This window comes from Eschscholzia californica, unplaced genomic scaffold, assembly GCF_041429995.1.
Source record: "Eschscholzia californica isolate CP2 unplaced genomic scaffold, dmEscCali1.0.p SCAF_4, whole genome shotgun sequence".
Taxonomy (NCBI): domain Eukaryota; kingdom Viridiplantae; phylum Streptophyta; class Magnoliopsida; order Ranunculales; family Papaveraceae; genus Eschscholzia; species Eschscholzia californica.
Genome location: NW_028238461.1, coordinates 26077694 through 26104586, shown reverse-complemented (window position 1 = coordinate 26104586; position 26893 = coordinate 26077694). Strand labels below are relative to the sequence as shown.

At 37.9% G+C, this 26893-nt stretch overlaps 3 protein-coding genes across 13 annotated transcripts in view; 1 reads left to right on the top strand and 2 right to left on the bottom strand.

Annotated features, from left to right (window-relative positions):
* The window catches only part of LOC147543893 (uncharacterized), a 101312-nt gene that overhangs the window by 64523 nt on the left and 9896 nt on the right, over positions 1 to 26893 (bottom strand). The gene's annotated exons all lie outside the window — the stretch shown is intronic.
* On the top strand, positions 506 to 5527 carry LOC147543895 (VAN3-binding protein-like). Of its 3 annotated transcripts, none has more exons than XM_086673740.1 (6): positions 506 to 1065; positions 2698 to 3085; positions 4651 to 4800; positions 4926 to 4975; positions 5085 to 5142; positions 5219 to 5527. In XM_086673740.1, exons 1-6 carry the CDS (start codon positions 883 to 885, stop codon positions 5431 to 5433), a joined length of 1044 nt encoding a protein of 347 aa, XP_086529866.1. In that variant the 5' UTR covers positions 506 to 882; the 3' UTR covers positions 5434 to 5527. The 3 variants fall into 3 exon arrangements, with proteins under 3 accessions (XP_086529866.1, XP_086529865.1, XP_086529867.1); XM_086673739.1 differs by having other exon boundaries at positions 512 to 1065; positions 4642 to 4800; XM_086673741.1 differs by having other exon boundaries at positions 953 to 1039; positions 4642 to 4800.
* LOC147543894 (putative lactoylglutathione lyase, chloroplastic) lies at positions 1346 to 26893 on the bottom strand. Of its 9 annotated transcripts, none has more exons than XR_015239810.1 (11): positions 26526 to 26824; positions 24516 to 24720; positions 23937 to 24061; positions 23675 to 23739; positions 8642 to 8854; positions 8462 to 8509; positions 6914 to 7021; positions 6529 to 6669; positions 5529 to 5751; positions 5159 to 5297; positions 1346 to 1751 (listed from the first exon to the last, which is right to left on the bottom strand). XR_015239810.1 is itself a non-coding variant. In XM_086673737.1 (9 exons), exons 1-9 carry the CDS (start codon positions 26683 to 26685, stop codon positions 5710 to 5712), a joined length of 1107 nt encoding a protein of 368 aa, XP_086529863.1. In that variant the 5' UTR covers positions 26686 to 26893; the 3' UTR covers positions 5369 to 5709. The 9 variants fall into 9 exon arrangements, 2 of the variants coding, with proteins under 2 accessions (XP_086529863.1, XP_086529864.1); XR_015239811.1 differs by having other exon boundaries at positions 5159 to 5294; XR_015239813.1 differs by having other exon boundaries at positions 25546 to 26714.

Sequence of the window (26893 nt, the reverse complement as noted above, 5' to 3'; positions counted from 1 at the left end):
AGTATTTTGATTTCAGAGTTTCATGAGTTGGGTAGGGTAATTTAAAATAGGGCTTTTTAGTGTTTCCTGAACCCTAATGGATAATTGAGTTTACACTCTTTAATAATTGGGTTTAGTAAAATGGGTAATTTATGATTATATTTTCCTTACATGAAACATCATAAATTAAATAATCTATGGACAAAATAAGTATCTAAGAATCATATTTTTTTTACTAAACCAAACACTAAACTAGAGTACTACAATTACTAAAATCACATCACCACATTGTTATTCTTGGTCTTCTTTTTCCGCACTTCAAACATTGTATTAGTGTTCTTAACAAAAGTAGTGAGTCTAAAGAAATAAACTCAGTTATTGAAGGGGATAAACTCAACTACCTATTAGTATCGAGGGAATCAACTCAAATAATAACATTAAAGTTAAATTAGTGTAAACAGGTAGTCCCATACTCGGTTATATAAATAGACGGACTCTTATAAATATTCATATTTTTAGTACAATTGTGATAATCAACTATACTTTATCTTATTCTTTTTTTATAAAAATGTTTACCTACCTTTTCATGTACATACATATCTAGGAAGGAAATAAGTTTGATGTATTACTTAGTTTCATGATTGTGAGTGTTTTTCAATCTTTGAACCTAATTTCCCTTAAGTGGTGTTTGTCTGGCTGTTAGAATTGGAGTTTAATGGATTCAAGTTTTTGCTACAAAAAAATTATACCAAATCATCATAAATTGGAAGGTATAAAGGAAGACTTCCTTACAGATGAAAGTTGGCAACCTGAAATTGTTAGATGTTCAAAAGTAGTACTACCACCACCTGAAACTCCAACAGAATCAATGGAGTTCTTGCTAGATCATGGAGTTTATCTTCAATGGAAATTTCTAGAGCACTTACAAAGAATACTACTACTACTTCTACTAATCATACACTTCTTCAACCTAATATTCTTGATCAGACTGGTCCTGTTTCTTCTACTGGTGTGACAGTGCATGATATTCAATCTACACCATCACTCTTAACAGCTTATGGTAATGACAATTCTGCTGTGGAATCTGTAAGTCATTCTTCAAACTCTACTCCATGTACTAATTTTCTCTAGTCAAGGATAAAAAAGACAGAACCTTAGATTGAAAGATTTCGAAAATAGTAAATTTATTACTATTTAATTAAAATAAGTTACATTTCAATCTCACTTGTGTCATTTGACTGAAAAATCAGAGTTGGATCTTCAGTTTCCAGGAAAAACAAGTGACTAGCATGACCTTGCAAAATGTGTTTTCCATAAAATGGCGAAATACACCATTGTAGTTATTAATGAAATACACAATATGATAACGTGAAGAACGATTTTAATTTAATTGCTATTAATAGTGAAACTCACTTTCAGTGAGGGAGAACACCGAAGTTTGTTCACTTGTGAGACCAATGCTAAATTTTTTTCTAGAAAAAAACATTAATGATATTCGAAAATTTTGTGTATTTTCACCAAAGATCCAATTTGGATCATCCAAATAATTAGAACTCCAATCCTAATGTTATAGAAAATATACATATATATGGCGGGTGGTTTTGGAAAATAAATATATTTTCAAACAAGACTATTTGCGTGGAAAAAATTTGTTGTTTCTCTAAATCTTCTCTCCTTTTCCCCACTACCACCACCACAGACTAGAAAGCAGTGGTGTCCGGGCACCACTTCCATCTCTCTCCCTTTCTCTCTCTCTCCTAGCCTCTCTTTCTCTCCCTCGACCTATCATGACCTTTAGCTCTCTAGTTACCCTTCACCAGCAAGAATCCCCAGCAAAGGGTAACCTTCGTTTGGAAACCCTTCTTCTTCACGAAGGAGTTCCGATTCATAACTCCTTTGTGAAGACAAATGATCACCTTCATCGGGATTCCTGCCGACAAAGGAAATCTAAAAAGAGAGAGAAAAAGGAAGGGAGAGCATAAGAAAGAGAAGAGAAAAGAGAGCAAAGGTGGTGATGTTGTGTCTGCCCGTTCTGGTGGTGGTGTCTGCCCGTGCTGGTGGTGAGAGGAGTCGGCGAAGACGAAAAAAGAGTTCAACATTGCAGGCAATGGAAGTTTCCCAGCTACCTAATCGGGGTTAAAAGAAAAAAGGTGGTGAAATTTGGGAGAAACAAAACCCAAGATTTTGTACCAAAAATTTGGTTCTCTAAAGCTGCAGCTGTGTATATAAATATGATTATTATTCGGCACAAATTAAGATTTACGCGGATGAACTTAGATTTGTTCATGCAAAACAAAGTATGTTTACCGAATTAAGCCAAACTATAAGGAAATAAAATGTGTGAGCTTGAGCTTTTCACTCCACTCACACACATTAGACTTAATTTTCATTTCCGTATGGGCGGAGTATAGCCCTATTAAACGATGTGAAATGAGGCTTATCCTCATCGACCCTTCCCGCTCAATCGTTCTCTGACCAAGACAAGGACCACCTAAAGTTCATGTAAGTCGGACTTGAGCGAAAAAACCAATACACCTGAACCTCACATTGTACTACTGGAGCTTGGGGCGGCTACGAGAACCCGAAAAGAACATTTAAGGATTTGAGCATTTAACACACCAATAAGTACAAAAAGGAAGATCATCACACAAACCAAGCAATTAAAACTGTGGGCTAAGAATGGGTAAGAAGATAAACTAATACTCTCTTTTTTCCCAGATGTATAAGAGCATACAGAGAGGTAAAATGGTCGGGAGATGGTTGAAAGATCAAAAGGAGAAAAAGAAACAGGAGACACGAGCTCAAAATGCACAGTTATATGCCGCCATTTCAGTAGCCGGGGTTGCTGCTGTTGTTGCAGCAATTGCTGCTGCAACAGCAATGTCATATGAGACATCACCTGCATTGTTGGCAGGTAGCGAAGATGAAGGGTGCTTAAAAACATCAGCAGCTGTTGCATCAGCTGCAGCATTGGTAGCTTCTCATTGTGTTGAAGTTGCGGCAGACATGGGTGCTGATCATGACCAGATAGCAATGGCTATCAAATCTGCCGTTAACATCAAAACCAACGGCGACATAATGGCCCTTACTGCAGGAGCAGCCACGGGTATTTATCTATCTACGCTTTTAGATGCTAGGATATTTAGTGAAGGAAATATTATGCATTTAACTGCCACTCGTACCTTATATTTTACTAATTTCCTTGGTGGGAAGTGAAATGCAGTGCGAAGTGTGGCGTAAGAAGTTGGCTTAGGGGTAAGAGGTGAAGTAGGCCCATAAACATTAGCTTATCAGATCGGATATAGGCATATCCGTATCCGATATCTGATAAGCTATCCGATATCCGATAATTATCCGACGGATATTATATATCAATATTCGAATTCGACTCCGATAATATTAACGGATATAGGATAATTTACGATATCCGAAACAAAAAACAAAAATTTATATTTTAGGTTTAAGTTTTTAACCATTAGATCCAAATAATAAATAGCAACCATCCATTTTATATATTATTATTTATAAAATTTATATTTTTATTATTTTTTTATATTACTTATCGGATACGGATATTTATCAGATCGGATATTGGTATATCTGATATCCGATAAGGAATATCCTAATCCGTATCCGATATCCGAAATTTTGGAGTTTTATAAAAATTCGAATCGAACACGGATCGGATGTCGAATATTCGGATATCTATTGACAGGCTTAATGTGAAGCTAGGGACAGCGTAGTGCAACGGAGTAAAATTCGACCTAACACTGTCGAATATTACCCGTGCAGCACTTATGCTTCCAGACTGACAAAAGTCGAGCACAAGTCAGCCTTTCTCCAAGTTTGCCAAGTAACCTTGACTATAGGCAAACGATATCCCTTGGTGGCGGAATCACACAAGAGATCTATGTCACTAAAGTACTTAAGAGAACTAGTAAGAAAGCTCTAGCAGACCACACTAGCACTTCGGTGGAACTCTTCTATGGCCTTAGGAACTCTCATGTACAAGATTACAAGCACTCTTCCCAAGTCACTCACACTTTAGACTCGCTTGGATCACTCCTTGGATGAATTACAAATGAGGTGGTTAACCCCTATTTATACTTCTAGACCCTTACAATGGATGGTCAAGATTAAAACACATGTCTAAGATCTAAGGGCTCGGAAGTGTGTAGAGATTTACATGGGAATCTCTAGAAACCTTCTAGAGTACTCCTTAACGCTCCATATTTCTCTAGATAATTCCTCCCTTGGCAGCCCATAAATGTGCCAAACATGACCCAAGTTCATTTGCTAGGCCCAATATGATGTACTCTTGAGTTTTCTAGCCAATTTAAAGGCTCCCACTAAGGGCTGTCACATATGACCATAGACCGGCCCATTGTTTAGCCAAAATTTTATGGGTGTGACAATAGGGCGCAACGTGATATCAATATATATAGTTACTTATAATTATATTTCACCTCATGTTTTAAAATACGGCTATTAAGTTCATATACAAATGATATATTAGTGTGTTGTAGAATAACGTTCAGCACAAGTTACAATGGTTACTCAAAAAGGCACTAACTTATAAAGGCAAGAGGCCAAAAATATAGACAAAAACCTTTCATAACTGTGGGTCTAACTTGATGACAAAGATAATATTTAACGAATTAGTTAGTGCAGCACTACGAGGGGCTGCAACCCTCAGAGCAAGACTAAGGGGAGACCAGAATGCAGCATTTGTTTCCACAAAGGAACAGGTCGAGGGTGATATGTTGCCAGCGTTAAATTTTGTTTATAAAGGAGGAGAGCTTCTCAAAAGGACAAGGAAAGGTATATTTAAAATAGGAGTGTAGGACAATGTAGTAAACGTATTTGGATTCTCAAAACATTATATTGAAGAAAAAGTATAAGCATATGATGAAGTTATTGGTGGAACTGTTCAATCATCTTTGCAGGTGGTCTACACTGGAAGCAAGTTTCTTTCTACATCAACACAGATAAGCAGGTAGAAAATCTACTCCAACATGCTTCTGTCCGAACATCTAGAACCAAGTTTTCACCTCACGAATTCAATTACATGTTTCTTGAACACCATAGGTAATATCAATATGCAGGTAATAGTTAAAATGAAAAGCAAGTACATGGTAGGGACATTCACAAAGAAGAAAAAGTGTAAGTAATGCTTTACCTAGAATATCTCTGAGACCGCCATCTTTTGCAAGTCCTGGGCTCAAGTGCTAATTTCCAGGTGTTGTGTCCGACGTTGAATACGAGATCTTCTCGTGGCCAGGACGAGAACGAGATGAAGGCGGTGAGCAGAGATCCTACTTCGGAGTTAAAACATATGACAGGTTAATCGAATTTGAATGCAGAAGCAAAGGTGAGAAACAGTTGTGGATTGACGGCATTACAAAAATGCTGCATTGCAATTTAAATTTTAAGGGACAGAACACGGAAGAGTGAATCTTAATTTCAAATAAGCAACTTAAATAACAAATGAAAATGTTGTAAGTTTCCTACACTGCTGGATCTAATAAAAGAACCTCTTTGTATCTTACCACTCTTATGAGATCAAGCAACATTAGTTACCAACAGAATCGAACTTCTATACTTTTTTTATGCAGCTTGTGCTTTCGGAAGATTCAATTTAGCCATTATGTTCTATCGGCAAAACAATTGTGAATATTTGTATGAAGCCGGCCATGAAAAACATAACCACATTATGGTTATGTCTCCATGTCATTCCAGCTCCTTGAGCAAATCAATATTGTCAACAAAAACCTGCAAGAAGCGGAAAGAAAGCCTCAAGTTTGATTTGATCAAAAATAAAATGAACTGCAAATCAATAACAGTTTTCTAGCTCCCAGCAGCCCAGGAGAGTCCTCAATATTTATTAGCAAGAAATTGTTATTTGAAAATTGACCAATTTTTCCTACCAAACACCATGTAGTGCTTATTGGGTGTTAATTTTAGACACTGGCAAGTGAGTACGACGTTTTAAGGAACTCGGCCAAAATTATACACAACAAATATCAAGATTCCTTATTTGTGGCAATATTCAAAATCTTATGGCATGAAAACGTCTTTTTAATCTCAGATCCCACAATGATTCCTCTCAATGATGGAAGCTAATCTAACATTCATTAGGGATTTTTTTCTTCTTTTATTTTATTTCATTAGTTCCCTTGAAAGTACTCATGCTCAAGCTTCCTAATGTGGGTCGTGTTTCTCTACCTAGTCTCACAAAACGAGTTTGTATTACTGTTGTAACTTAGAGTATTTTATTCTCATAATTAACTAACCAATCTAGTTGTCACGATTCACGAAGCATGCATTCTCCCCTTAAATATGCCTATTTCCGTGCAGGAAAAGTTCAGGAAGGGAAAATAGCAAGACTCTTAATCACGTTATAGAATATCAAAACCAGCACGAGTACACGACTATTGAGCGGTCATGAATTTGTAAGTTTCTAGGAACCCTTAAAGAAAAAGTTAAAAAGCAGGGGATAAGAACTTTTAATTGTTTAAGAACCAAAAACAAAAAATTTAGAAGCTTTACCGCTTTCCAACCATCAGGGTCCACACAAGCAGTGATCTTGGTATTGATGCCGGGTAACGGCCCAGGTTCAAGGATTATCTTTCCACCATACCTTTTAATAACTTCTGCGGTCTTGTAAACATCATCTGTGCCTATTGCGATCTGGTAGGAGAAAAATCAATCACCTTAAAGCGATGCGATATAATTGTATGATACAGATATCCTGGTAAGAAATTTAGTCCAGTGCAGGAAACAAGTCCGAGCTTCCAAAAAGAATTTTAACTTATGTTATCAACATATCGTGAACCTAACTAGAGGGTAAATCGAGTTCAATGTCACATCTGCTGCTCAGACGTCAACATTCCCAAGAAGAAAGCTACAGCAAGAAAATAAGAAAATAATTTACCTGTCCATAAGCATTGCCATTGTCGTATTTAGTGACCCCATAGTTGTATGTTAACTCGAGCACTGCGTTTTTATCTTCAGGACCATAGCCCATCATGGCTACAGTATACTGTAGCATCATCAGTAGGACCAAAATCAGTACAGCAGGAACAGTTAAAAGCAAACCATCCACTGGAACCTAATGATAAAACTTGGCTAGAAGGAATGAGGAATATGATGTAAACAATAATTACGTCGATAGAAGCAACTAATATTCTTTTTCTTCAACAGATTCAACCAAAGCCAAATAAAAACAATCAAATAAATCTGAGACAAGAATAAAACTGAAAAAACGTAAACTTGCATGTGCCTGAATATTTGAAATAGTAATGAACTTCAACTACAAGCAATGTCCCAAGCCCAACCACAAACTTATACTAAACTAATATGCTTTCTTTATAAAATCAAAATGGAACTTAAACTAATTCATTCCTGGACGTTACTTTTGACCCGTCAGACAGGCCATCCTTTTATTTATGTGGAAACAATCCTTCTCTCACGTCCAATCTAATTAAATAAAGAGCCCTATTCAAGTATCGAACTATAGAATTTCTAAAAGTTAAGAATAACTAGAATAAAGCAAAAGTTCAAAGTGTGGTGCTCTTGGGAAACTTAGCTAGTGGTGAAAATAGTACTTAGCTGAATCACATACTACCTGGTCTAGCCAAGTCATGAAAAATTTGATAATGGTCATATAAGATTCTTAGTATCCCCCATATATTGTAGTTCTAGAAGAAAAAAAAAAATCTTTTTCTGTTGGGCCATAAATGACCTTGGTAAATCTATGAGCTCGATTCGATTATTCCCGCCTATTCTTAATAACCACCTGAACTCTGAATTGTCTTATGACTAAACAATCAGATGCATTTTTGAAAGAATTGTTCAAGGAGCAAGTGATCCCCTTTAGCTCCACATTTGGACTGATAATTATTAGCATTTATGATTTAACAGTTTCCCCCAGCAAAACAAACAGAGAAGCCCAACGCGTTGATAGACATGTCAATATGTTGGGAAAGATAAGGGCGTATGGAGCTTTAAGGCAAGTTCCGCTAAGCCCATTCCCCGCTAGCGCACCCCCTCAAAATCTAATTTGCCAGACAGCCCAATCCCCAATTTATATATATTCCCCCAAAAGATTGAAAGCATTTCCCTCACAAATTAGAGAAGAAGAGTTAGACAGAAAACGAGTGACATCTCGAATTTGGTGGATACAAAAGTTTCTCAAATCCCTACTCATAATCAAACCAAAGGAAATGAGGACTGGATTCCGTAGAAGTAGTGCTAAAATGCATTTCCCTAGATCTGATAATTAAACTCCACAGGTCGCTCAAGTCTCAAACTTATATCTTGATACGTAAACATAAGCACGAGAACGAATCGTAAGTCTAGAAAAAATTATGACCAAATGCATGCACGCGTGATCACACATTTATTAATTATTACATGGTACAGAAGCGCTGATGTATAAATAGGTAATATTGATGTACAGAAAAAAAAAATCTCATGTTACCTTGTATTCTGGACTGTCTCGTTTCCTTAGTAGCTCCATGCCGAAAGCCTATAAGTTAGGAGGAGAGCACACCCACATACTACTTCTCAGACATAGTAAGCAAGGGATGCAGAAAGCATATTATATAAAACAAGTTGCAACGACAGATATGTTTGTGAATCATTCAAGGAAGAGCTTTACCTTCTCGTAAAAACTTATTGAACGATCAAGATCGCCCACACGAAGCATTACTTGACATAGAGGCTCTGGTGTAGGTCCTCTTTCCAAAAGTTCAAACTTGTAACCATCAGGATCTTCAACAAAAGCAATCACAGTACTACCACCCTTGACAGGTCCAGGTTCCCTGGTTACTTGCCCCCCTTTGGCCTTTATAAGATCCACAGTCTTCGCGACCTGTTTTATAAAACAAGTAAATTTGAACCCATATAAAGTAAACTCATAGTAACTTTAGCATTTAGCTACTTCCCGTACCATCTATCAAAGCCTAACTATCCAGCTCTAATACAAGGCTGCAAGAACTCCACCTATTTGCAAATTAATTTAATTTTACCAGTGGAAATCTTAATAGATAGCACCCCACAACATTTCCCAAGATTAACAATTGAATAAGTTTTAAATAGGTTGAAAATGGCAAGGATGGCTTAGCCAATCAAAGAAATGGTTTATTCTCTAAAGTAAAGGCTAAAAATGGAGCTGGGCAATGGAGAGTCGATAAAGTTCTGGTCCGAATGCTAGATAGGGTCACGCACACTAAAGGATCGCTTTCCTTAAACATATCTGTAAGCAAGTTTTCAACCAGGAGCTGCAAGTGTTCTATAATCCATCAGAAGATATCAAAAGGGGAATATTAAAGTGATGGATTGAGAAAGAAAAATCAAAAAGAACGAGTTAAGAAATCAAGAACATTTAGAGCAACATAGGTTACATAACATCAATAAAGGAAGAAAGAGAAAAAATAGGGAATTAATATTGGGGTTATTTCCCAAATAGCCCCCAACTTTGTGACCAACTTCCTGCCTAGCCCCCTACTTTATCAAAAATACCCAGATGACCCCCTTTTTCAGTTACCGTTATAACTCCGTAAACTAGTCATCACCTCTCTCTCTTCCATGTCATCGCCTCTCTCTGACACCTCATCTTCTCGCCACCTCATCGTCTTCACCGACGAAGGTCGCCGGCCGGCCAATTTTCCGGCCGGCAACCTTCAAACATACAAAATTAAAAATCCTTTCTCTCTCCAATTTTTTTTTTCCTTCTCTCACCTCTCTCTCTCTAAACAGATCCAGAGAGAGAAGAGGTCTGGTTTAGAAGATAATGTAGAACTGGAGGGGTAGATTTAACCCTAACATCTTCAATGAATCATCTTAATGTCGAACCAAAATCCCGTAATCTAGCATTCCAATTCAAATCAATTAAAACATTTGAAGATTTAATGTCTCTGTGAATAACTGGAGGATTTGAAGAATGGAGAATTTCTATCGCTTTTGCTACTTGCAAAGCTAATCGAATCCGTTTTGATAAACTAGGATTTTGAGTATTGGAATGAAGAAGATCGTGTAGAGATCCATTAGGCATGAATTCAACAACAAGTAATTTGTTTTCAGGAGAATCAAGACTAAACCTAATAAATTAACAAATCTAGGGTTTTGAATTCTTGAAAGGATTTAAATATCATTATCAATTGGAGTAAATTTGATCATTGATGAAGTTGTTTTTTTAACAGCACCAATTAATTTTCCATTATTAAGAACAGCTTTATAAACACTTCCATGGCTTCCTTCGAACCAGACATTAGGATTTTTAAATGAGTAATACTTTAACTTGGTAATCCATTCATCAGTGAATAAATTGTTGAGTATACAATCAAATGGACCTTGTTAAGTATACAATCAACTTGGTAATCCTTTAATTTGGGTAACCTGAAAAATCTCATCTTCTTAGATGCCAGTGATAATGGTATCTCAGGGCGCATTCCAGTTAAATTACGTGAATCTCTGATGGAGACTTCAATGACAAATAACAATCTAATCGAAAATCTTCCGGTGAATATAATCAATTTGGAGTTTCTACAAGTAATGGATCTTAGTCATAACTCACTTACAGGTCCTGTAATTTCTGCCCTATTTGAAACCCCATCTCTTCAAGAACTTACAATTTCTCACAAGTTTGAATCTTTACAAGTTCCTGAAACTCTAGGTACCCAAAGAGAGTTAATAGCACTTGATCTAAGTGATAATGAGATTCCAGGTCTATTACCAGCTTTCATGGCGATGATGCCTAAACTTTCAGCTTTATCAGTAGAAAACAACAAATTTACAAGAATGATACCTTCTCAATATGCTTTAAAAACAATTGTTCCTGCAACAGGAAGTTCCTCATTTGTGAGGTTATTGTTAGGAGATAATTCGTGGAACAGACCTACCTCCGGCGAAGGGTTAGCCTTCGCCGGAGTGTTCAGAGAGAGAGGGAAGAGAAAAAAAAAAATTAGAGAGAGGATTTTTTTATTTTTCAAGGTTGTCGGCCGGAAAATTGGCCGGCCGGAGACCTTCGCTGGTGAAGACGATGAGGTGGCGAGAAGATGAGGTGGCAGAGAGAGGCGATGACATGGAGGAGAGAGAGGTGATGACTAGTTAACGGAGTTATAACGGTAACTGAAAAAGGGGGCCATCTAGGTATTTTTCATAAAGTAGGGGGCTAGGCAGGAAACTGGTCACAAAGTTGGGGGTTATTTGGAAAATAACCCTTAATATTGTTGGTGTTATGACTTATGTATATAATAGGGAATTAATATTCTTGGTGTTATGACTTATGCATATATATATATATATATATATATATATATATATATATATATATATATGTTAATATAGAGTTAATATAAGGGTAATATAGTCTATATAGAATGTTTCCGTTTACCTAGACTATTCTCTATTGTAAGAAACTAGTTAGAACAAGTCTCTACAGTTTTCTTCTTCATTTTCCTCTCTCAGGAGGCTTAATTATTGAGATCTAGTCTCCTTTCATCATTTATTCTCTATCCCTACTCTATTTTCTTATTAGTCCTTATTCATGAATCATATGGACTCTGTAACAAATCATTCTCAAAGCTCAGAAATAATACAGGTATCCATCTCCTCAACCCTCTTGAACTACTATCACAATGTTTTGCAGATCTATGAATGGATCCCTCTTCAACATGAGATGATCAAAATGTATGCAGACGGTGCTTACACTTATAGTGGAGACGAATTCCAAAGCATTGGTATCCTTCTTATCGGCCGGCTTATACGACACCCCTTGGAAATTAGGGAATGAAATCAGGCGTAGAACACAGGTCTTACAAACAACCATTCAATTCACTAGAAGAGCAAGTAACACTGACACGTATGACTTAGCGCATTCAACTTAAGTCCAAAATTTCGGAAACTTGTGTTACTGCCCGCTTTCAAGTTCAATTTTATTTGTGTAGTCCCTGATGTAACGTTATTTATTTGTGGACTCTGTTCTTCGGTCAATGAAAGGTTAATTCAAAAAAAAAAAAAAACAATTTACTATTTTGACTTGACAGGCAAGGGCTTGCTAAAAATGAAAATATTCCCATTCAATGTATGTATTATCATTTTTCAATTAATCTAAAGTTTATTATTAATGTCAAAAAAAAACTAGTTAGAACATGATGAATGAAAGAGTCGTACTTTTCTTCACTTCTTTAATTCTAGATCTACAACATGGTATCAGAGCAACACATGAAGTGAATCTACACTTGGTAATCTCGTTTTTCTTTCTTTAGATCTCTTGTTTAGGGTTTCAAAAACATTGGACTTTCTCTCTCTAGATTCCACTCGTTTTTTGGCAAAATCTGCCTTATTTCAGCTCGGTTTTGCTTGGATTTAGTAGGATTCCATTGGATTTAGGGTTTGTTAGGGGGCTTACCCTTGATCTATATGCTCTTTGCACTTGATTCACCTACTATTTGCACTCAATTTGGGCTTCAATCTACTGTTTTGCTGTTGTTGGACCTACTGTTTCATAAATGAAACTAAGGGTTACTTGAATCTACTCTACTTGGCTTATTTGTTGAACTCAAAGTCATCATATTGTTAGTATAGCTTGTTACTTGGTCACTCTATAATGGATGAAAAATCTGGACCGATACTTTATGGATCAATGATTGCTGTAAAACTTAATGGTCACAATTACCTTCAATGGTCAAAGGCTATAGTGTGTTTCTTAAAGCTCGTAGAAAGTAGTCGCATATTTCATCAACAATCAACCCCACCAACTGATTTGAAGGAACTAGAGTCGTGGGAACAAGATGATGCTCAGATTATGACGTGGTTATGGAATAGTTTGGAGAAGGAGATATTTGAAACCGTAAACTGTTTGAACTCGGCAAAGGAAATTTTGGAATAGTCTCAAAGAATCGTAGTCATCAGATAAAAACATCACTCGTACATATGAACTATTTCAAAGTATCTTCACCATTGAGCAAGGTGAAAGGTCAGTTGGTGAGTATTTTTCTAAACTGAAGGGCTTATGGGAGGAGTTAAATGTTTATCAACCTCTCACCAATGACATTGAGACTCAACGAAGGCAACGCGAAAAATTTCAAGTCTCCAAATTCTTGTCAGGACTAAGTCCTAACTTAGCTCATATTGGGTCACGAATATTGTCAGATAAGGACATACCTACAGCTAGTGAGGCATTTGCTTGTATTCAATGTGCTATTTGCCAGGAGCCCACTGTTAGATCTGACCGTGCTGCCTTGGTATCCTCTGTTGAACAAACTAGTTATGCAGTGGGAAACAAGGTGGATCCTCAACACCTGGGTGAACGACAATTAGTGCTCCATCTACAGGTCGTGGTCGAGGGTGAGGCCTCAAAAATTGCACCAACTTTGGTCGTAAGAACCACACTGTTGAATACAATTGGGCCTTACATGGAAAACCAGTATGGGCTAATCCGCTACTACTGAAGAGGGTAATTTCAAAGTTATTGAGGCTAGTTCTGGTCAAGTAACTTTCTCGAAAGAGGAATACGAGTCTATGATTGACAAGATGCGCGTGATTGATCCCTCTCCATCCTCTTCAGTCTATTTCTCCTACTCCATGGGTAATCGATTCGGGTGCATCTGATCACATGACAAGTAATCCTACCCTTTTACGAAACCTCAAAACCAATATAACTCCTTCCTTTGTTACGTTGGCCGACGGCACCAAATCACAAGTTAGTGGTATTGGGGCCGTTTGTTCCTCCTCTAAAATCAATCTCTCTATTGTTCTATATATACCTCAGTTTCCTGTTAGTCTCTTATATGTCAGTAAACTTACCAAACTACTACAATGTTCTGTAACCTTGTATCCTGAATATTGTGTTTTTCAGGATCTAAAGACGAAGAAGACGATTGGTTGAGGATTTGAGAAGAATTGTCTTTACTATTTCCAACCGATTGAGTCTACTGCTTTGCACACCTCTTTTGTTCCTTTTCAATGGCATTGCAGATTAGGGCATCCCTCAGCTGACAATTTACGTCTTTTGGTTCCTGATTTACACCTTTCTTCTCTTGAGTGTGAAACATGTGAACTCAGGAAATATCATAGATCTAGTTACTCTCCTCGACCTAATAGTCATAGACTTCGACCTCTTGAACTCATACATTCTGATACCTGGGGTCCTAGTTGGACAGTGGCTTTTGTGGCGCTAAATATCTTTTTTCCCGTTTAGATGATTACTCTCGAATGACTTGGCATATATTTTAAGTGATCGTTCTCAATTGTTTACTATTTTCCAATCCTTTTATGCTTAAATAACAAATCAGTTTGATGCTAAAGTGTTAGTCTTTCGTTCTGACAATGCACAAGACCACAAATCCGGTGAATTGTCCCAATTCTTAAAATCAAAGGGAATAATTCACCAAACTTCTTGTGTAGCTACACCACAACAAAATGGTCGAGCAGAACGGAAGAATGGCCCCATTATTGCTATTGCTCGTGCTCTTTTACTGCAGATGAGTGTTCCAAAATTTTATTGTGGAGATTCTGTTATGACTGCAGTTTATCTTTTAAACTGTATGCCTTCTCGTGTGTTGCAAGGTAAATCTCTCTTTCAACTTTTATTTCCGAATGATGAGATGTTTTCTATTCCTCCTAAAGTTTTTGGTTGTGTCTGTTTTGTTGTGTCTGTTTTGTTCATAACATGAGTCCTGGTCGTGATAAACTAGATCCTCATGCATATAAATGTAGCTTCTTGGGGTATTTTCGTACACAAAAAGGTTACAGGTGTTACAGTCCTACATTGAGAAAACATTTTGTTAGTACAGATGTTTCATTTTTTGAGCATGTGCCTTATTTTTCGAAAGAGTGTAACTCTTTAGCTACAATTCCTAGTGAAAATGTAGTTGTTCCTCATCCTGTTTTTGAACCTGTTCCACCGCCTGCTAATCCCCAACCTCCACCCCCCTCGAGTATCCCCCCAACCATTTCACCCTCGACTGATATCGTGTATACTCGTCGTCCACGACAAGAGATTGTTCCTTCCTGTGAGACCATTAACGTCATCCCACCTCCTTCACCATTGCCTTCTTCGTCTGCGGATCCGCCTCTTTATATTGATCTTGATATGTCCATTGCCCTTCGTAAAGGTAAGCATTCTTGTCTATATTTCTCTATGTTTCTCTTGATAATGTTTCCCCATCTTTTCGTGCATTCTCTACTTTTTTATCCTCGGTTACTGCCCCTAAGTGTTACAGAGAGGCTCTTGAACACCCTGGTTAGAAGAAGGCCATGGAGGAGGAAATGGGCGCGTTGAATTTGAATCATACCTCTTGGGAATTAACACTATGAAGGTATGATTGAGTCTCCAGTCTAACTTAGCTGAGTCCAAAAAATCCAGAACCATCCCCATGAAATCTTCTTTGATAATGTCCCAACATCTGATAAAGAAACTAAGGGGAAGACCATCAGGGCCAGGGGTCTTATCCTTGGCTAAATCCTTCATGGCTAACACCACCTCTTCTTCCTTTACTACTGCTTCCAAGAAACCATTGAGCTCCGAGCTAATAGAGGGGAGGGTCATATCTCTATAGAAGGGCGCCAGAATCTATTTTCTGAATACAAGTAGCTGAAATGGTCGACAGCAGCAGCTTCTATCTCCTTATCCTCAGAAAACCTGGACCCCTCATGCTCTATACTACTGATTTTTTTTCTATCTTGCTCTACAGTTGATGATCTTATGGAAGTAGGAAGAATTTCGATCTCCTGCCTTCAGCCACTGAACCCCAGACTTTTGTCTCACACTGATTTCTTCTAAGCTCATAAGCTTATTCAACTCTACTCTAGCCAACTTCCTCTCTTCAAACTCTTGACTGAGCAAGGTTCCACCTTCTTCTCGCTTATCCCAACAGTCAATCTTTTCTTTTAAACTCTTCATCTTTGCATTCATCTGACGAAACTTAGCTTTAGACCAGGTCTTGAGTTTTCCTTTCACGAACTGTAGCTTTCTCCATAAGACTTCGCTACTCGTCAGTCCCTCTTGATCTACCTTCCACCACTCCTCAATACGCTCGAGGAAATCCTCCTCCAACACCCAAATCTCTTCTAACCGAAAGGGGGGAGGATTATGTTTACTGACCTCGGATCGAAGAAGGACAGGAGAGTGATCCGAGATCACTCTAGGAAGAATAATTTGCTCCACCGCAGGAAATTTCTCCTCCCATTCTAGGCTGATGAGGAAGCGATCAAGAAGGCTCATAGCTGGATCCTCCTGGTTACTAGACCAGGTAAACTCTGCACCAATCTTGGGAAGATTTATTAGCCCCCGACTCGAAATCCAGTCTTCAAAGGCCCTCATACTCTTCGAAATCTTAGTCCCTCCCTTCTCGTGAATGAAACGAACCACATTAATGTCCCCTCCCACACACCATGGAAGGTTCCACTTATCCGCTACCACACTAAGGTCTGCCTAAAGTTCCTGCCTCAATCCCTTCTTACAAGGTCTATACACTCTAGAGAACAACCAAGTAAAGTTTCCTTGGTATTCTTAAGAACTAAATTCACAGAGAACACACCGATATACTGATCCACTAAAATATATTCATCAGAATTCCAAATACATAATATTCCCCAGGACGTACCAATGGATGGCTTATCAACCCACCCATGGTTCCCCCAACCCCATAATAACCTTACCAAAAAAGGAGACATACAAGACATCTTAGTTTCTTGGAGACAAACAAAAGACACAAACTTATCCTTGATCAGATTCCTGACTGCAAAATGTTTAGAAGGACTACCTAACCCACAAATATTCCAACTGATAAGGTTTAAAGACATGGAAATATCTCATCCTCTTCCATCTTACCTGACTTGGAGTTCTTCTTTGTCTTTTCCATTGGGACCGCTATACTCCACTCCAGGGACCTCAACTCTCTAGAGAAGCCCGAGGCTCTCTTCTTCTTACCTCCGAACGAACTAGTCCTGCTGGCCTTCCTCTCCTCCAAAAACCTAGCTATAGTCAAAGCTTCTTTGTCATCAATCAGCTCAACACCAGAATTCAACCCCTAGTCCTCTTGAGGTGCAATCACCGCTAGTGGCTGAATTAGAAGGGGCTCCTCTTCTGCTGTGCTCTTAAACTGAGGGTTTTTGATGGGGATATCTTCCTCGCGAATCAGATCCAGAACTCTCTCAGGGTTATGAAATCCAGCAAACCCTAGTTCGATGTCTGTCTCAAGAATGTTATGAAACCTGGCCTTTTCTTCTTTGCCCAATATAGATTTATCACTTATAGGGACCTTCCCCTTACTTGGGCCTGCTTCCGTTGGGCTGACACACTTCTCTACTGGCCCCCCATCAAGCTCACCATCTGGGGTAGTACCCTGCTCTGGGCCCATGCTATCTGGGCTTGCTACCTTAGCAAAATTACTTCCCGCACCCCCTTTCTTAGGCATATAGACTTTCTTAATCACCTTCCTCTTTTACTGAAAACCTTCTTAGACTTGCACCACTTGTCAGCTCTATCCATCAACTCCTTCACAGCTAGCTTGGCTTCCTCTGTCAATACCATCTGTCCTTCCATCATCTCGACATCTATTGACTTTCTAGAGTGTGCTTCCACCAACTTCTTCGCCTCTGAGGGCTCCTGAATCTTGATGCCACAAACGGTAGTGTTGACTTTCCTCAAATGATCATTCACCTTTTCTGTTGTCTTGAAAAGCCTGTTGGTTTCCTTACCTATTTGAACCTCTGATTGATGATCCTCCACCCAAGAGACAGAGGTTTGCAAGGGAGGAAAAGTATCTTTAGGAATCTAAACCCCGACTTTTCGAGGAGGGTGTACTGTTTGCCAAACATGGTGATTTTTGTCAGAGATCACATCCAATTCCGCTGAGATGTGGAAAGTCTCTCCTCCGACGACAAGAACTAATTTTTCCGGCATACCTCCGTTCACTTTGCACTGAACAGTCACCCTAGCGAACCACAGATTGTTAAAGTTACGGGTATCTTCATGAATCTCGACCATCTCTCCTGCGTCCTCGACCAAAGAAGAGAAGATCTTATCATTCCATAAATGGAAGGGAATCCCAAAGAGCTTAACCGAGAGTAAGTTTGGCTCCTTAGATAAGGCATGGCATGTCGCCGTCCACTGCCTGAAAAACAAAGTTACCTCTTCTTCTTTGATTTTTATGGATTCGAATTCCGAAAAGAAATCAACGTTGAGCTTGGTACGAAGAACAGCGAAACCCTTCCTAAAGGGTAGGATATCAAACTCTTTCGAGTCCAGAATGCTATGAACCACCCTACTGACACACGACCAATCTTCAATAGGAGGATATAACTCTAAGATCACCGTTTTGTTCCAGTTGATATCACCAAGGTTTGAGACCGCCATTGAAGAACAAGAGGGAATGTGATAATAGGGTTTAGAAGAGGATGTTTTACAACTGGTAGAGAGGGGGTGTTTGAATAGCTTTTCAGAGTGAGTAAATCCAAATTTCTTAAACGGTTAAACCCCTCTCTAGGGCTAATACTAAACCCATACATCTCCTTGCCTGATTTCATGTTTCTCGAGTGGGAATCATTACTCGTATCCCTTCATGCATTGGGTATAGCTTTCTTGGGGGGAGGAAAATCTTTAGTAAAAGGAGAGGGAATAGAAGGTGGAGAATCTTTAGGAAGATTTAAAAGGATTTCAAGAAATTAATCATCGCCCCCCCAACAGGGCCGGCCCAAACATTTTGGAGGCCCCTAGCGGCGCTAAAAATTGGGGCCCTATATGCTTAAAATAATTTCGTAAAAAAAATGGTTATGGATGGGATTGAACCCATTACTTCTTTCACATTACTTCTTTCACATTACTTCTTTCACATTACTTCTTTCACATTACTTCTTTCACATTATCCAAAGCCTTAACCATTGAGCTACAACTCAAAATATGTTTTAAAATAGTTTAAAATGTTATAATTATGTGACAAACTAAAATAAAAATCCAAACCAAGGTTGCCAGATTCGCTAGGAGTAGTGACGAACCGCGATCTGGTTCGCGATTACCCTTTTAGGGTGCGTTCGCGTACCAGATCGCTGGTAAGAGCGAACCAGATTCATTGAAGAAGATGGAACAAAATAAATAAATAATACTAGTTTTTGAAGAAAAATAGAAAAACCTGTATTTTCGTTTTAGGTCTTCATCTTTTAGGGTCTCGCCATGATTCATCACCAATATTTTCTCTATTAGATGGGGATTTTCAGACTCCATAGCCGTCTCTGATAGTAGGGTTTTGTTTTAGGGTTTTTAACAAAAGGTTGTTAAGTGAGGGAGGAAGATGGTTGTCTCTCATATTAGGTTTTAAAGAAAAAAATTTAGGGTTTAGTTTTATAATGTAGCTACTTATTCTCACCGTTAGATCTATGTAGTTGGTCTCGGTCTCGGTTTCGGTCCGGCCGAAGGCCGAGACCGAGACGAGACCGAGACCGAGACGGACCGAGATTCTCGGCCGAGACAGCAAGTGTAGCTATTAGCTAATGGCCTACTACTAAGGCATAAAATAAATCCTAATCTACTAAAATTAGGTTCTTGTGTTCTTTACTTCTTTATTAGTTCTTAATTCTAGTTTTTACTACTTATTTTAACTTGATAATTGTATAAATAAATCCTAATCTACTAAAATTTTGAAAGTTTCTAAAGAATTTTCAAAGTTTCTATAAGGCATAAAACCTAAAAATTCTTTATAGTATTATTGCTATTTATATTAGATTCATTGGGAATGCAATAAGTAGTTAAGATTTAAGAAGATAATAAATAGTAGTACACAATTAGGTCTAAGAGTTTTCCAAAAGAAAAGTTCTAAACCCTAACTCGGGGTCTCGGCCGAGTCTCGTCTCGGGAGAGGGCCGAGACCGAGACGAGACCCGAGATTCTCGGCCGTCTCGGCCGAGACCAACCACATAGCGTTAGATTAAAAGGGATTAGATTAGTTTTTGACCGTCAGATCATAAAATTTGAATTTTTTTAAGGTTTTTTGCAACCATTGGATCTTTATAAACTTTCCCTTTACTTGATGATGTGAACAGATGAAAAGGGTTTTAGGTAATAAATTACTCCCTCCGTCCCATTTTGTTTGACCTTTTGAGAGATCCAACTTATTAAGGATTTTCATTTATTGTTTCCTAACTAAAAGCATTTTCCTAAATTACCCATATTTACTTCAGAGTATTACAATGAAAATTACATTGGAACTAGTGTAGAACCAATAGAAACTTTTTATTAGTATTAAAAGTAAGGGTAGATTGGGAAACATCAATAAAACTAGTCATAAATGAGTCTTATTTAAAGTAAGTGGACAAACATTTTGGGACTTCCTTAAAAGGAATAACACCCAAACAAAATGGGGCGGAGGGAGTAATATATTTTAGAAACTTTAATTCTATTGGAAGCTGTGCATGCATTGGGAAGTTTCCCAAATTAATGAAAAACAAAAAGGCAACTTCATTGTGTTGGGAAACTTCCCAACTAATAATTTTTTATTCTCAGAATTGACTTGTAATCTAAAGATTAATTGATTTTTTATTATATTGTAACAAATTTTAGACAACAACACATAAATAAAACGAATTTTGGACAAGACATAATAAAACGAATTTTTTATTATGTTACACCCAAACCAATTTTATTACTGTATTATGTTAAAGACCGAGACCAACTAGACTTCGTACTTACTAACCCACATTAATTAATTGTTTCCCGATTTACTAAGCAAATTAATGTATACAAATATAGTAAATTACTTTATTTTTTAAGAAATAACTTTTTATGTAAATAGGAATTCTAAATAAATCTGAATTTTTTTTATTAATCTTTAGAAAGAGGCACTATATTATAAATATTAGTGTTATACAACCAATTTTATTCATAACATCAATACTAGTAAAATTGAATCTTCACTAGTGTTTCATAAAGATGGCATTCGGAAAAAAAAAAAAAAAAAACAAGAGATGATACTGAAATTTCATCATCACAGATGAATAGTGTTAATCAAGAAGATAATATTCATAATTTAGACGATGAATCTGATGAAGACGAAGTTCAAGTTAATGATAATAATACTAGTTCAGGCTCGAAAATTAATATCAGTAAACAATCACGCGTGACAAAAGAAGATTTGATATCCAAACCTTTACTTAACGAAACAATTATTGGTGGTACTAATCCATCAAAAAATCCTGGAGGTCCAAAGAGTTGGTCATGCAAACATTGCAGAGGGAATTTCACTAGTTCATATACACGTATCCATTCCCACTTTTTTGGTGTTGAAGTTGGAAAAAAAGCTGGAATTAAGCGTTGTGATGTATTATTGAAGAATAGGGATTTGTACGAGAAAGTGCGTAAAAGAGTTTATGAAGTTGAAAAAAAAAAGGAATTTCTTCTTCACTAAAAAACTCTATACTCACAAAACCAAAGCAATCATTATCAGGATCACTACTGATTTGTACGAGAAAGTACGTCAATCCAACGTACCCGTACCAAGTACCGAAACGTACCGCATTCCAGGTAACCTTGATCCAAACTATTAGGTCCTCCTCGTCGTTGGGGCCCAAAGCAGCCGCTTTGGCTGCTTTGGGCCTGGGCCACCCCTACCCCCCAACCACTCCCATCTTTGGCCGCCGGAATATAGATCGATTTGCCTCCATTATGGCCTCCTCCTTTTCTGTGAGCCCACACGTAATCACCTCGAACATTGGTCATGCTCTCCCATACCCAAAGAGAGTTGCCTTCCCTAAATCTCAATAACTTCTTCCTAAAGTCCTTACGACTTCTCTGATTGGTCAGCTCTCGCAAGAATATCGACAAACTAAGAAGGCCCTCCACTGGAAGGATGATCCTCCATTCCCTATAGTACCCCAATTCCGTCAATCCTATCCTACCATTAAGTAAAACATTAGCCTTGAACTACTTATTACTTACCTCCTACAGCTAAACTCACCTCCCTACTGAGGGAGGAAGAAGCTCTCTCATCTGTAGTAACTCTCGTTCCATCTATTCCGAACACCAGGACTTCTTCCCCTTTCGATACCCTCAGGTTTCCCGTCGGAGCTACACCAGGAATCACTATATTCTCGTACTATGGCAGTAGCTGTGTTCCGGTTTCCTACGATCTTGGAGGAAAAATTTGATGATCGGAGTTAAGTTTTTGCAGCCTATCCTTAGAGCTACATCTTTTTAAATGTGGCAAGGTTATGATCAAGAACTAGGGTTTGAGACTATCAATATATAGTGTGACTAAATTCGTACTTTTTTTTATGTGGTATCAGCCTCTAAGGTTCTACAAGAGACTTGCAATTATATAAGGAGCTTACATAGAGAAGTTGACGATCTTAGTGACCGACTATCGGAGTTACTAGATAAGAAAAGTTGACGTACTTTTTGCAGCCTGTCCTTAGAAGCTCCCAACAGATCATCTTTTCATTCACTGCATGTCTGCAGGATCACTACTGATCTTTGCATTACTTCATTAACACGTTCAAGATAAGCCATTGCTTACCTAAATCCATTATTCAAGCTATGGAACAATGGGAGGCTTTGAGGAAATCAAAGCTAGGGAAGAAAACTTGGAACTTGATCCCAAATGTTACCATATATTCTCCTCCCCCTTGTGTATCGCTTACCCGATTCCCCATAATTTTGTGGGCTGGGTTGCGATCCAATACCCCAAAATTAACATACCGAGATTTTTAGCCTAAATTAACTCAAGTCATCGTAAAAATCTATTGACTACAAAAAAAAAAAATTTAATTAACTTGTTAGATTGGAGGTTTTATGGAGACAGGATACTTGAGAGTGGGCGTATCCATCATAAATGCACCATATATTGTCTAGGAAAATAGTCCAAAACGTACTGCAATCGAAAATAGTAAAGTATACCCCTAGCGTACTCAATACTCGCTTGGTAAAGTACCGTGTACCGATTCCAGTACCACGTACCAGGGCGATCCGCATACAGGGCATTATTGTCTTAAAGGCTATCATGTGGTGTTTGTGTGAAGAGAGGAATAACAAGCTCTTCAAGGAATGTAATAACAATAGTAAACTAGTATAAGAGCATGTTAAAGGGGTCCTATTCCATGGAGTAAGAATCTCAAGTGCCCTAAAAAAATCATAAAGGGATTTCGTGCACAATTGGGAGGCTTTGATTACATAACATATAACCGATCGGCCGCTTGTAGATTCTTCTCCTCCCAATTGTAAAGTTTTTTGTGATATATATATATATATAAGGAAAAGAATCTACAATTGGCAAATAGGGTTACATGTTATGTCTTTTTTTTTGGAAATCGACTACGATCAACGTATGTCGTTACATTTGGCATTGATACATCGAAGATGTGATAAGCTCGATAACCGCCCACTCAAACTCTAACAGAACCGGGCCTATAGCCCAACTGAACAATGGCCTAAAGCCCAACTACATTATTTATACCCTAATAATCCCAATTCAAATAAACCAAAGATTCCACCTTCTATGGGATTCGAACCTGGGACCTCCAGGGCTTTCTGTAGTTTATGTCAACACCTTGGAACCACTTGGGCTACCAACTGTTGACAGGTTACATGTTATGTCATCAAAGCCTCCCAATTGTGCACAAAATCTGTACATGATTTTGTTTTAGCCCACTTAAGATTTTACTCCAGTGGAATTGGTTCCCTTAAACACTAGAAACTTACATCCTCAACTGCAATACCAAAATGGCCAAAACCAGTCCCAATGTCATACTTGTCAACTCCATAATCTGCAAATGTTAAAACATATTAAATTAAATTTAAACAAATCAATACAATACGATACCATATCACTTTAAAGTGCTTAGTGAGTTGGAAAAGATTAAATATTCGATGAATCTGTATAATTGAAGAAAAATGAAAGTTTTGGCACTTGCCGGAAGTAGGAAAAAAAATTATTTAGTTGTTATAACTTAGAATAACTTACTGTAAGTTAGTTCAATAACAAATTGTGAATCTTCAGGTCCATATCCAAGAAATGCATTTGTGTATCTTTCTTCGGGTATGTCACGTCTTCGCAACAGCTTCATTCCAAGACATTCCGTATAAAATCTGTAAGAGTCAAACGTTGATAAGATTTCTTTATAAACCTGGTGTGCAGCAGGCATCGACAAGTGGATCATACAGCAAAGCTAATAGATGGAGATTCTCGAAGATCTCCTGTACATTTATCATCAATTTTTATTGATTTACATTTTATTAAATTCCTTGGTTTTCGAATACTGCGTACGGGTAGCTGCATAAACTTGGGAAGACTTGCTCATCAAGTTTCCATTAGGATTCGGTAGTTTCTGCTTACAGAATGAAGAAACCTAATAGGTGATTGGTGGCACATGTATACAAGGACAAATTCCTATAACTTTACACACATAATTATTATTTTATGAACTGCTAGCCGAATTGACAACGAGACTTTCTTCATCAAGTTTTCATCAGAACTATTTATCAACATTGATGAAGAGAAATCAATACGTGTCAAATATTTGTATCTTTAAAAGAAGTATACTTTATGGTCTTGTCCAAGTCTCCAACACGATAAACAACATGAAGCATCCTCCGCTTGTCTTTTTTTATCCATGCCAAGTCGCTTTCCTCTCTAGAAGATGTGCTTGCTTGAGCTATATTTCCAGTTATCCCTGCCTCTGCGCTATTTCCCTCCGATCTTAACAACTTTGACGCTTTTATATCGAACAGTTGTGCCTGTGGGATGGCTGGAAAACCAAAATGTGTATTAGCAGATAACATGATGTATACGGTATAAATTTTAGAACATGTGAACCTTTTGTATAGAAAATTATTTTTATTTCTACATTAGCTTCATTTTCTTTTCCGTTCCTTTTTTTATCGTGCTCATGATCACCTTCCCGTACTCAATGGAAAAAGCACCAGTTGTTAAGGCAAGCTGAGTGGTGTCAAGCAAATGCGGAGTGGCACTCCAAGTGATGACCAATGCAGTCGACTCACTTAGATACTTGGCAATTAGAGAAAAACAGAATCAACAGACAGAAGAGATTTCAGGAGATCTGGGTTATGTGGACCCAAATATTGGTCAGCCCCTCAGCCTAACCCAAGACCAGTGAAGAACCCAACCAATTGACTTGCGCAGCGCGGTACATGTTGAAACACCGTAATGCACGAGGGAGACTTGACAAAACCAACAGAGAGGTGGACCCGGAAGAGCTCTATCACCTGAGCCCCGGAATGGAACTAGGCACCTTGAGCTCTATCATGACTTAAAGGCCAACAAAAGGGTGGATCTGAGTCAGCTCTGCAACCTGAGCCCTAGAACGGGATTTCATCAAAAGTATTTTTGGGAACTTGAACTTTGTTCTTCATAAGAAATATGTCGATTACGCGGAAGGCCAGATAGCGTCGTATATCAGTTTGCCATATCCAAAGATACGATTACATTGACTATGATCAGAAAGATTTCGTTAACGAACTTGCCTCGTGGTCTTCATTAAGTTGGTGATTCACCACCGTTGCAAGCCTATATAAACGACACAAGTTTGCCTGCAAAGAGATTTGATCCTTACCCTTTGGGTTCTCATTTACCCTGCAACATTGAACTCACTTGAGTGTCGGAGTGTCTTTGCAGTTACCCCTCCTCCTCCCCTTCTCATCCAGTCACCGACGACAAGGAGCAACAGTTAAATCAAAAGTAAGAAGGATGATTTTCGGGATGATTTCCAGGAAGCTACTTTCTGACAAACATCAGATTCTTCATTTCCAATACCAAGATAAATAAGTAAAATAAGAAGTTATTATGAGAAAGGAGAGTGAGTGTTACTCGGTTACTCCATCGTTGAAGAGACGAGATAAACTAAAGTTACATTATTTCTCTCTTATTTAATTTGTGCATTTGTGCCCCCACAAAAAATACAAAAGTGCCGCACCACTCATTTTATGAACAGAATCTTGACTATGTCTTTATATGTTTGTTAGTTGGATGACATTGTATGGATTTTATTTGTTACTTCTCTTATCATTCGTCCAACCATTTAAAAGTTCAACATTGAAGCTTAAATACAATTTCAAGTTTTTTGGTATTTGGTGCACAAGATGATAATCCACCTAAAGTAACTCAGAATTGGTTCCATTTATGCAGTTAACTTACTGTCTATCAATAACATTTCACCTTGTATGAAAATTAAGCTACAAATTCTATTGCCCACAGATAAAGGAACAAAAAAACTTCACAATGAGATATAAAAGAGAATCATGTTTTTCGAGAAGCACATCCTTACCATTGAGATTTATCACATCAAGATGCCTAATTTATACCCTAAATATGTCAGACATTGACTGAAAAACAAAATAAATCATTTGTAAACATGAGAACCTAACAAATCAAATACTGAGTAACAAAGTAGACGCAATTTTCTGTACAGGTAATAAATACACAGAATTTTCAGCTTAGAACAGGATATAATGATGTAGGAATTGGGGTCATTATAGGGTTCCCGGGACGGATATATAGGGTTTCCAGAGAGAGAGAGAGAGAGAGAGCACTTACCAGTACCGAGATGAATGAGAGCGAGTCTTCGAGAAGGATTGTAAGCTGTAATAGAAACACCGAAACGAGCGACGGTGGTGGAGGTGATAGTGGGTGGGAGTTTGAAAGAAGAAGATAGAGAATGAGGAAGGGATGCCAGATGTAAGGATGAGAATGCCATTGGAACTACTCTCACTCCCTCTCTCTCTCTCTCTCTCTCTCTCTCTCTCTCTCTCTCTTTCTATCTGTTTGTCGTTCGTCACTCAAACCTCTTCTAGCTATGCGATGCCACGATCAATTTAGCTATACTATACACCACCAAGATCTTACTCTGTTACCGTTGGACAATATAACTTTTGAGTTATTTCTCGATTGGCCCTTTAAAGTGT